The sequence below is a fragment of the Nestor notabilis genome, unplaced genomic scaffold (genome assembly GCF_000696875.1).
Source record: "Nestor notabilis isolate BGI_N333 unplaced genomic scaffold, ASM69687v1 scaffold21225, whole genome shotgun sequence".
In the NCBI taxonomy this organism is placed as follows: domain Eukaryota; kingdom Metazoa; phylum Chordata; class Aves; order Psittaciformes; family Psittacidae; genus Nestor; species Nestor notabilis.
Genome location: NW_009930927.1, coordinates 42,283 through 54,411, shown reverse-complemented (window position 1 = coordinate 54,411; position 12,129 = coordinate 42,283). Strand labels below are relative to the sequence as shown.

General features: G+C 42.8%; 1 protein-coding gene across 1 annotated transcript in view; it reads right to left on the bottom strand.

Moving 5' to 3' along the window:
• Window positions 1-373: 373 nt before the first annotated feature.
• Window positions 374-12,129, bottom strand: part of CEP170B (centrosomal protein 170B) — a 53,279-nt gene continuing 41,523 nt past the window's right edge. Inside the window, exons 12-19 of the mRNA XM_010015650.1 lie at window positions 11,373-11,622; window positions 9,047-9,206; window positions 5,249-5,287; window positions 4,545-4,688; window positions 2,993-3,081; window positions 2,328-2,421; window positions 1,357-1,408; window positions 374-609 (exon numbers count right to left, since the gene is read on the bottom strand). Coding sequence (XP_010013952.1) covers window positions 374-609; window positions 1,357-1,408; window positions 2,328-2,421; window positions 2,993-3,081; window positions 4,545-4,688; window positions 5,249-5,287; window positions 9,047-9,206; window positions 11,373-11,622 — 1,064 coding nt within the window. The remainder of the gene's footprint in view (window positions 610-1,356; window positions 1,409-2,327; window positions 2,422-2,992; window positions 3,082-4,544; window positions 4,689-5,248; window positions 5,288-9,046; window positions 9,207-11,372; window positions 11,623-12,129) is intronic.

Sequence of the window (12,129 nt, the reverse complement as noted above, 5' to 3'; positions counted from 1 at the left end):
CTACAAAGGTGTTTTTTAAAATTGCATCTCATTACAACTGAATAATTATGAACAGGTCAATGCAACAACACTTTATCTTCGACAGTATTAGATGGAGCATGTGCAAAGCCTGTTTTCTTATGGCACACTGGAAGAAATAGTAATTTTCCAAAAATCAGTTTGCCTCTATGCTGAATATGTGCTGCTCCACAGTGCTAGTCTTGTTTAAAAGGCATACACAGACCTTCCATCCACCCTCACAGCATAGATTACTTTTTTTGTGCAACGTGTTAGCAATCTAAACAACTGCTCCACACAAACTGTCCACAAACCACTCATACACAATACTAATGCAACAGTAGATTACACTATGATAGCAATACAAAATATTCTATCAGATCACATATTTCTCTCCACCTGGAATGAAATTCGAATCCTGTAAGCTAGAAGACCCACAGTTCGATTTCTGTGTGTAGTTTCTCATCTGTGCTGGGGACAAAGTCTCCAGTGTAGACCCAGAATTGTTAGCAGTCCTGACTTTAGTGGCTGTAGATTGTTTAGCAGCAGAAGATGCTTTGTTACTGGCAACTACATCCAAGTTTCCAGTAGGGTCAATGATAGCGTTTATGACTGGGGGGAAGGAGGAAAAGAAACAAAACAACAAAACATACACAGACTTATTAGCAGTACCCAGCAGAGTTTCTAAACAGAAGGTTGCTGCCTTCATTTTGAAGGCTGTAGTATTAGAATTGTAGGCGTACTTGCCTTGATTTTAGTCATGATATTTTCCTCATTAGTAGCTTAAGGCCTAAGCAGCTTTAATAAGCAAAACCTCTCCAAAAAACCTCTGAAGCTATGAGGACACTCAAGTTTCTGGTTAAATTGGAAAAGACAAACTACTGCAGCCAAATGGCAAGCTTTTAAGCAGGAGCCCAAAATGACACCTGTATGTTTTTATATGTGTTTATTAAGCTTCTAGATGATGCAAGAGCTTGTCTTGCCTTTCCTGTTGCACAAAGTTCTATGTGCAAAATTCAAGTCCAAAAACCACAGCAGACCCTATTGGCTGAATGAGCTGCTAAATATTGTTTCAGCAGAACAGACCTTTGTCAGTTAATCATATGCAAATATGTTAATTACCACAAAGCATTTCCACAGCAACAGCTTCCACGTTCAAAAGTCAACAATTTTCTTCAAAATTGCCAACACAAGCTAAATCTACTGTTCATTCCATATGCACTCATCAGAGAGTACTCTGCTAACAAACTAAACTTTTGCACCCTTTCCCAGCTTTCACTGGCACATCAAGGCACATTATTTTCTTTTGTGCAACTTAATGGCACTTGAGAGACAAAAAGAACATTTTAAATGACCAACCTTCAAGCTGTTTTTGAACTCTCCTGAGCTCCTTCAGGATAGAACTGATTTCCTACAAATAAAAGCATCAGGATGGAAAATTAAACAAGTAGTCAACTGACACAGGAATCTATTCTTACTCCTTCTGCCTTATCTGATCAATAAGATTCAAAGTCAGTTCCAACCATGCCTGTTTAACACAAAAGACAAAGCTAGTATCTGTATCGAAGTGTATTTGGTCAGTGCACCAAATTGGGACCTCTGCTCTGCGTCATTTCACCACATACTACACCACCACCCAGTTCATAGCCACAGCGGTTTTCAGACTTTAAATGCTAGCCAGGTTAATTGTACAAAGGCTCCTCCACAGCCTCCTTAATACCAAATATAGAACGATATTTGTAAATTCAGCTCCTAGACCAGACAAAGCAGTTGGCCACACATATACTGCTGTAGCACCGAGCTACACAGGTCCTGCACAGTGTTATTTATATGTAGGCTTAGCATTAACTATATTTGCTGAGCCCATCATTGTACTTAAATCCCTACTGGCAGTCCCCATCAAGGACAGTAAGATGCCATGAGAACACAAACACCACCCTAAGGCTGAGGCTTTTTTATAGCCCTATTATCAAACTGTTACAGGTGAAGAAAACCACCATTCACAAGAAACACCTGTCTACAACTGAAGCTGTGTCAACCGCATGGTAGGCAATACTTGCGTAGTTGTTTAAATGAGGCCTAACAACCCTGAACTTAAACTTCTCTTAAGGGTCTTTAAAGGTGAATCACAAAGGGAGAGGCGAAGAGTTCAGTGAAACACAACAGCTGAAGGAACTCACTTTGTCACACTTCAAACAGAAAAAAAAACCCATGGAAAAGGACTAGAAATTTCAGAAATGGATCCAAGAAGAGCCAAAGCTTGTTTAGATTTCTTACACAACTTTTACAAACAAAAGCCTTCCGTATTTAACTTGTCTGCATGGTCTTACCTTGTTTGAGGTCTTCAGAATTGGCACTTCATTTTCTGAATTAATTTTGGCCTCCATCTCCTCCCAGGTCCTTTCTGAGTTTTGAAACAGAATCCTGCAGTACAAGAAGTGAAGCAGGTCTTAAAATTGCCATTCAGAAGGTACTTGTTTAAACAACGTAATTATCACAAGATGTAGAAACAAAGGAGATTAGTGGATTAGTGACTGGACAAAGCATCTTTCAGGTGATTTAGGAACAATCCAAAATCCTTCCCTAACTGATGCCTCCTAGAGCAACAACAAGCTTTGAAGAGATTTCACAAGCTTAGTGACCTGCAGGCCTTCTGCGAGCCCTGGGACCGAGAAGGAAAGAGACAATCCTCCAACTTTCTGTGTATCTTTGTACAGGCAACGTTTTGAAGTTAAGGCACTAACAGGTCCAACATTAAAATTCTAAAGACCGAATGAGGAAAAGAGATGGCAAATAATCTTAATACCCCAGTTCTGTACTACAAAAGTAGTACAGAATTACTGTACTACTCTGTACTACACACAGAGTTTCCCACACCTAGATTCCCTGCATCATGATAACAAGCCTTTCCAAGGCAACACTGCATTATCTTCCACAAGTAGCAAGGCAACAAACTCAGCAGCAAGTCAACATTTCAGGCCAGGGACAAACTTACTTCATTTTTTCAGCAAGATTTTCTGTATTTTCACGGATCGTATGTGATAACTGGGACACTGGGTTCAACATCAGATTGTCAAAGATTACCTAAAATGTAAGGGCAAATCAAAGAACATTCAGCAAAAGTGGATATTACAAAACCAGATTTTTTTTTTACAGTAAATGATCTCTACCGAAACATCTTCATCTATGTGGATGATACTTGAAGCTCAAGGGAGATTAAGATGATGTGCAGCTTTGTTGTACCACTTCAGTAAAAAGATCAATACTAATTTATTCAAACTTTTGTTTTCTAGAGACAGAGTTGCCTGCAGTAACGTTACTATTTAAGCATTTCTGAAAGAAAATGCTTAAGACTTTGCAGGCCTCACAGGCACCTCGGCCCCTCCCCTCCCCCCCACCTTCCCCAAACCAAAAAGCCAAATCACAATGCAAGAAGATGAACAAGCAGTCTCACTGATCTGGTATAATGTATGTGAATTCAAGCCACCTCCACAGCCAGGCATTCCACCATGTAACATTCTGCTTTATCAAACACAACAGAAAACCACCAAACCCCAAATATTCAAGTCCTGTGGCTCAGCGGAGCCCCTGGGGTTCTGCCAGGAAAGATCATCAGCTGGGGACGCTCTGAACCTGTGCCTTCTATTCAGTCTTGGCACCTCTCTACAGGAGACTGAGGGAATGCTTGAAAGTCAGTCACTGGCAGGATCGGTACCAGCACTCAGCTCAAGTTCCCCCTTCATCTGCCTGTCCAAATCACATTCCACTTCCAGATTGACTGTACTGGAACCCAGCTCTCCCCTTCTGCCTGCAGTGCCTCCTGGGAGCCTCTGTCCCAGCTCTTCCTTCCTAGTCAGAGAAAGCAAGCAGAAGCAACAGCCGAGTATTGCATCAGCAGCCTGCTCCTCTGCTCTCCAGCACCATCACCCTGCTATACACCCCTTGCCCCAACACCATTCCCAACCTCAAGATCAAGGCCAGGCTTTCTCACTCTTTTAGCATCATCCCAGTGATTTCCACATTACCCTGCTCTCTCAGCCCCGAAGAATTCCATCAATTTGCGTATCTTGTAGGGAGCAATGCAGCACTCAAGCCCAGCTGCAGAAATCCTTGTAAGGTCTACATTCTGCCACTGCTGCTCCATGGGCAGCACTAACCAGGATGCAAGTTGCACAAAAGTAGGGTGTCATTAAACTATCAGTGCTGCAATTTCAGGGTTGAAATTTTTGTATCTTTCTTTAAAATACAAGTGAAATAGCCTAAGTGGGTTCTGACACTGAATGCCTCCTCCCAAACAACAGGTGACCAAGCCTCAGGTTTTCGTGGAATTTTACACAAAAGAGGAAACTTTCAGTATTGGCAAGAAGGGTGATTCTGTTCCTCTCTTTCTTTTTTAAACACTGCGCCTACACCTACAAGTCAGAGCTCTTGAGAAGTGTTTTTTTCTTTTTTTTGGAGTAGCAGCCTTTGGCAGCTTAGAAAGAGCAGCTATACATACTGCAGCTTAAAGCAATGTCATATATGAAGTAAAGAAAAAGGTGGCTTGCCTCCTCACGGTTTCTTGTCCTTGTTTTTCTTGAGGGATCCTCTTCTCTATTATCGTTCATATTTTGGTCAAAATCCTTCAGTTCCACTGATCCCGGAGGCACTTTCTGGTAGTTCAGACTTGCTTCTGGAATGTGCTGTACCAACTTGGAAATAATGAGTAATGAGTCATTAAAAGTTAGCAGGGAAGGAGGCACGCAGGCACTCATTGCAGGTATTGCAGATTTTCAGACAAGCCCCAGAGGAAAACTGATTCATTTAAGTCTTGTTCAGACAGGTATGGGTTCCTAAGCAAACTACTAGACCCCAATCCTGCAAGCGTCTACCCACTGCAGTCATACTATGAAACTCAGGGGGGCTGTTCCGTTTTGTAATTTTAAGTCTTAAGCAAGTATTTGAAAGGTATATCTTTGCCTTTTTTAAATTTAGCTAAAAACCAAAAAGGCCCCGTTTTCCCATATCTTACATTTTAATATATCAATGCAACATTAAAGCCACATTAAAATTATTCAGAAACCACTTAGTAACACATGGAAGAGATGAAAAGGCAATACAAAACCACTGATAATGCAAATAATTAACAGGAAGAACAGAAAAGACAAGACAGCTACTCCTGTTTGGTTGACTGACAGACAGAAACTCTAAAAGGGAAGGAAAATAACAGTGACAAGACAGAGATACAAAAATAATGGGATGGAAAGTGCACCTGAGATGGATATGCCAGCCGAAAAGATCTACGAGCAATCTGTGTTAAAACAGAAACAAAGAGATCAATGCTAGTGAATGGCTGTGACAGCAAGTATCAAAGAGAACACATGGTTTGGGGTTATTCTGGCCTGACGTTCCCAAAAGCGCATTCCTGAGGACCAGCACTCAATGCCCACCCCTCCACATGCACTGAAGCCCATGGAAGTCCTGGTCACCAACCAGTTCTGCAGGGGTGGTCTCGGGCAGCTCCCCAGTTACTTTGAAACAGACAGAGTGAAATCCAGCAGCCCTCTTGAGCACAGAGAATGCGTTAAACTTACAGCCCAGGAGGCTCTTTTGTTGGCAAAGCACACAGCTCTTGTGAGGAAACCATGTGCCATCCAAGGTCCAGTCTCCCCACACTCTATGCAATAGCACTTGGGTTATATACAGGCAGAAGGTATGAGATATTATGGTACAGGGGCACAACAGCCAAAATGTTTAGCTAATAAGCTGGTCTTTTTAAGCAACTTCTCATGAAGTGCAGAAATAGTAAGTTAGGCTGCCTGCAGTGAAACAGCATCAGAAGGGTATAAGATATTCCTACAGTCCAGCAGTTCTCATCACAACCAGTTAAAAATAGTAGGGACGGTACTGGCTCCACCATCACCATGAGAGTTTCACACGTGACCTGGTCTCTTCCCATGCTTTCTGTTCTGTCACATGGGGAAGCATTTCCTCCTGTCATACCAATACTCATACTGATTACATTAAGCAACAACTTAACAAACATAATTGGGCTCTTCAGTTTTTGCTGTATTTTATTATCAACTTTAAAGTAAGACCAACCAAAAGAATTTCACACTGGGCTAAAATGTGCTGAAGTGGCCAGTGATTTGGGTTGACCTACTTGACTGCTTGCAGCAGCTGTGTTCTGTTTGACTGCTCAGCTCTGCAGAAAGCTGGGTCCTACAAAGCCTACACACCCACAACCCAAAGCATCCCAAACAACCCACGGCTTTGGTAAACAGGAATCATGAAGGTTTCACCCTGCTGAAAAATTTTTCTGTTTTCTTTGGGATTTCGTTTTGGGCTTTTTTTTCCCTTAATTTGTAGCAATAGTCAGCTCAGTATGTCAAGAATTTAGATTATTATAAACTATACAGCTGAGGCTACAAAAACAAAACCAACCCAAACACGCACTGGGGAAACTGAAAGCCTCCCTCACAAACATCCAAGACAACATTGGACCTGAAAGAACAGAACATGAAGAATAAGGTTTAAATCTAAGGCTCCACCTGAACTTTAAAGAGAACACACATGATTTTAGTCTTTAACCAAGCTTTGTAATAAAAGTAATTTAAAAAGCAATTCATTTAAGGCTGAGAAATGCAACACTGGTCCAAAGTGAAGCTTCTGGTACAGCATTATACTCTGCATTTTTGCCCACATTATTAGAACAAGTATCAGTATTTAGTAGTACAAAATCAAGAGCTAGCAGAATGGCATACAACACTGCAAGAGCCAGAGCAGTACAAGAGACAGCGACACACAGCAAACATTTCTTATTCAAACTTCCTTTTATCAGATGTTTCAGTGCATTATTATTTTAACTATTGTAGCTATTCTTGTCACTATGTCCTTTCCTAGAATATTTAATATAAACTACTTTATTAAACACTCAAAAAAAATTCACAGTGCTTAGCATCACACACACTGGTATTCAAATGTTTCCTAGCAACTTCTGTGCATTAAGCCAAAATAATTATTTTAGCACAGATTCAGCAGCATGTAAGCTGAGGGAAGCATGTCTGCTGATTCTAGTCCAGTTCCAAAGAAGAAATATGTTTATTAAACCCACATCAGTTTATATTGCTCCCATTCATAACATGATCCCCAAGATGCACTGTTCAGGACCCAGCTTCACATCTCAGCATTGTCAGTAGAAAGACCTGCTAATTTAACCTGTTCCTGGCTACCACTAACATAAGGCAGCTCCACTGATGCATGGTGGCATTTTGGGTGTAATCCAAATGGCCTCTCAGCCACTGGCCTTGATGAAACCACAGTGCTGTCTAATACTACGAGTCCAGGTAAAAGCCAGCACTAGATGAACACACCAAAGGTTATGGATCTCTACCTATAGAGGTATTCATAGGCCCCTACTGTGTGTGCTTCCTCCTTTATACCACTCTAAGAACTCAAAAACTGCTCTACAGCAGTGGGCGCTGCTGGGAGCACTACCTACAGCATGACACAACCCTACATTTGCTCTCCTTACTATTTATTGCAAGGGGGCTGACTGGCACATCCCATAGAGTAGCTGCAAAGCCACATCACAGAGAAACCCTGAATTCTCCTGGGTCTGAGCAATCCTGGCTTTGTGCTCCTGCCACTCAGCATCACAACCATGTGCTCTGGAGCCCATTGCACAGAGTAGAAACACTGTGTTTTAAAGGTGTCCCATTAGCAGCAGAGGACATATCCCTCTGAATGAGCTGATTTATGGCTGTACCCTTCAGTGGCACTCACAAAAAAAGTAGGTACGCTGCTTTTCTGGAAGGAAGTGAGTGCCAAGTACTGGTCATTACCAACCCACAGCAAACGTTTCATTTGCCAGTCCGAAGCAAAGTAGATTCGTCACCTTAAATGCTCAAAAATCAGTTTTGCAGGTGTGGCACTTGCAAGGAAACAAAGCAATAAAACACTATCTCAGAGCCTGAAGTTATTGTGAAACGTTTGTGTACTGTGGCTCTGAACAGCCCCAGGATAAAACACCTCCCTGAGCAGGCTACAACTCACCTCATTAACACAAGCACAGCCACACTTGCCTAATCTTCTGGATATTTCCCTTAACTTCTGCTTTGCACCTTCAGTGATGAGCACAGCAGTGTCACAGGGCCTCCACGTACTCTCTGACACAGTAATAAGTTTGGTCCTCAACTCTAAATCCTGCTTAGGACAGGTTTGCAATTCTCTCAGCAGTCAAAAACAACAGAGGACCAAGAGGCACATGTGAACAGCTGATGAAGAGAGCTGTGTATTTTTTTAAGCCCACGCTGGTGGTAGACAGGAAGGATTTTGGATTTAAACAGCAACAAAAACAATTGCTTTAGCAGCTGGAACCTCAAGTTTCAGCTGAGTCCCTTCGCTGTGGTGCTAGTGAGCCAAACTAAGAAACTGCCTCTCTCCTCCCCACTCCAGGACAAACTGTGCTACACAGTTCAGGAGAAAGCCACAGCTTCACTGAAAGGCTGGAGGACAACACTTCCCAAACTAACTGCCTTCCTTCTTGTCTAACTCACTGGCTGGAGAGCAGAGTCCTTGCTCTCACCCATCAATACACAACTGAAGGGAAGAGATTCAAGTAACGCCTGAACAGAATTTCAACAGCCCTAGCAGAAAGGACATAGCAGAGGTACAAAATACCACTAATACAGAGCGTGCAGCTAGAGCACACCATCTGAGCCTTGACTGAAACAAGGAGTGAAACTCTGGCTCCCTAGCACAGTACTGCAGCACACCCAGTCCATCCTGCTCTTCAGATGCAGACTTCAGGAACCAAAGTCTGACTAGAGGCCATAAGATCCTTAAGAAATAATACAACTTCCACCTCTTGCAATGCTGGCTGTGGCACAGAGGAGGGCTAAATAAAGAGCACCCTAAATAAACTTCGGTCAATCTTTCTGGTGGTGTTTTTTAGGAGGACGGGGGATGATGGTTTTCCAGTGCTGTAGCAACTGGGGATGCTGTCCTGGTCTCCCACCACAATCATGCCCCGCATACTTACTAGCATTTCTGTTGTCTGGGTTCTTACCTCTTCTCTCGCCGATATGGTGGATGCAGGAGTGTTGGGCATAGAGCTGAGGGAGGTGCTTGGTCCTGTCCCTGATGAACTCTGTGAGTCCCCATCTCCAGCAACATCATGAATCTCTCGAGCAAGGATGGCCACATCCTTCACCAAGGTTTGGCTGAGCCTAATGCACAGGGCACGCAGTACAGTCATTAGGACACATGATACAACAAGCCTCACACTCATAAAATATAAAAAGAGCAGCCACAAAAAGTTTGTGGGAACTATAACCCTGCAGAGGCTAGGAAATGAAGGGGGAGTTTTGGGCGTCTTGGCAGGGTGCTGAGGAGCACTCTGGCTGCATACAAAGTAAATCCACTGCCCTCCTGAACTCAGCTTCAAAGCAGAGATTTGATAAAAAGCAAATTCTAGTGACTGCACACTACCAGAAAGTACTGGAGGCAATCCATAGCGAGCCTATGTGACTGCTCCCACACCTATCCACCCTACTTCCTTGTTGTTTTTTTTTTTTTTCCTTTTTTATACAACACAAACATTTTTCTTCTTGGGATTTCTTTGTTTTCTCTTACAAATACAAGGAAAAAAGTTTTTACTTTGTTACTCAAATAGTAAGAGTTCAAATTCTCCTTCCTTCTTCCTCATGGTTTATAGACTATGTATCAAAATACGCTTCCATGTTCTCCAGAAGGGCTGAGGGATAACCAGGCTAAGCACAGAATACCTTAGAAGGATCTTGGTTTTAGAAACCAGGTCTTGAAACTTCCAAGCACCTTAACAGGTGTCCAGTCAACACTCAGCAATTGCAGCATTCTGCTCTACCTGCTCTAGATCTCAAAAACAGTTTTTAAGTCTCAGGATTGTTACTAGCAGACATTACCAAAAACCCTCTTTCAGACCAAAAGTAGCTGTTGTGGTAATTTTAAAGAAAAGCTTCTGAGAGAAAATAAATTATCTTGCAGCCAGCCAGCTTCAGCTGAAACACACTTTCTTCTTTAAATGAAGAGAACCAAGCAATGTGATAAAATTGTCATTTCATCCCTCAGAAAGAAAATGCGTAATTGAACTAAGAAAAAGCAATTTGATCTGCCTGCCTAAGGTGCCCCCTATTTGTGCTGGTTTGGATAGAGCTGTCACCAAACACATCCATTATATGATTCACATACTGTAAACAAGTGGCATTTTCCCTTTTAACTCTCCCTGACTCCTCTACACCCCTCCCAGTTAATTTGGGAGCAGCAACGGAAATCAGAACTGCAATTATGAAGCAGACTCTGTGACCAAGCCCTGCAACATGCAGTGCCAGACAAGTCTGACACAACCATTTATTTATAGCTGCTGCAACCCGAAGCGCTCTCCTGCGCCAGGAACGCTGCTGGGAGGGAAGCCAGCGTCTCCCACATGCACGCTTTGTGCAGCACAGGTAACAGCCTCATTTGAAGGCTAACACACTTTCTAGCAGCCTGACATCAACATTCAGGCAAGAAAAGCCCTTTTGAGATCAGTGCGGCAAGCAAAATGGGTGTTGGGGAAATGCTGACCAAAAGCAGACAGGAGACAGCTTCCTCAGTGAAAAGTATTTTAAGCATGGCCAGTACAATGGAAGACCAGTATTTCTGGAAAGTTGGCATAACACAGTTGCATATTAGAGATGTCAAACCTCAAATGCCACCGTTTAAAAAAAGAATCTATTTGCTTTACTGCTGAGGTCCTCCAGGCAACCATCAGACCACCAGTATACAATAGCTCCTCGTATCTAGGAACATCAAGCTAAGCAACGACTCATTTATACACAGAGCCTAGACAGATTTGGATTCAGTTGTGCCAAGCAAAGAGGTTTCTGCTCTGCAGTGACTGCTTCCTGCTCCCTCACTGGCTTCAGGCAAAGCAGCTTCAGCGGTATTCAGTTTTTGCTAATCCGTTTGACTTCCTCTGCAAGAGAATTAGGACAGTTCACACCAACCACTCCATGCACACACACAGACTTCTAGCAGAAAGCAGAGATAAGCCGGTACAGACAGTTACATCTTTTGACAGAATTCAGACTACAAGAGGAGACCCATCCACAGCTTGAACAAGAAACAAGATAAAATGCCCTGCACCCTGGCATTTTCTATAGAGAAGGAACAACCAGCACATCCTTGAACAGGCTACAGGTTTCATGAAAACCTGCCAAGTCTGAACAAGTCGATGATCAGATATGAAGGAGATAGGGAGCACACAAACAACAGGAGAGAGTGCCTCTCCTACCTTCACACCTGGGTTTGACTTGAACACCAAGGAAAACTCACTCTGTTTTCAACATGTGGGTCAATATAAAGTCCCACCTCACCTGGCTATTTCTGCTATCTCTGCTGTTTGCGCCATGAAGTTGTATGGGTCAGGATGGTCATCAAAATCTTCATCATCATCCGTTTCTCTGCCATTGTGCTTCTGCTTGCTCAGCCCAGAGCCACGTATCCTCGGTGTTTGTGTGGCTGTTGAAGTATGGGAGCGTTTGTGTTTAGGGGAGCTGTGATTTGAGCCATATTCCTCCTCCGAAGTAGAAGTGTAATCTGAACCCTGTGGTCTCCGCCTTGATGCTTACAAAAAATGAATTGGTTTCAGACAGAGGAAAGTAGTAAAGAGTAACTACAAAAGGGCAAAAAGGTAACACAAAACTAGCCCAAGAGCACAAGGAAAGCAGAGTTTCTGTGCAGATTTTAAGTTAAACAGCACATTCTCTGAGCTAACTTCAAAGTTGAGCACTTCTATGGCTCACATTCACTACACAAATTTGGAGTAGGAAATTCCAATGGAAAAGCAAAATGACTGTAAACTCCAATGTAGTATATTATTACCACAGTCTTGGCTTTCCATGCACAGAAGCTCTGTGTGTCAGTAGCGCACATTTCAGACTCCTCATAGACCCACAGAAGACCTTTCCTAAGAAGAGCCCAATTTTCAAGCCTGCAGACACCCTTCCAGTTAGCTGCAAGTATAAGCAAAATGAGGGGGTTTTTGAGTGAAGAACAGTGTTTGGTGTTATTTGCTGGAGTCCAGACCCCGGCAATGACCTCCTGCCTTGCACTTCACATTAATGACACTCT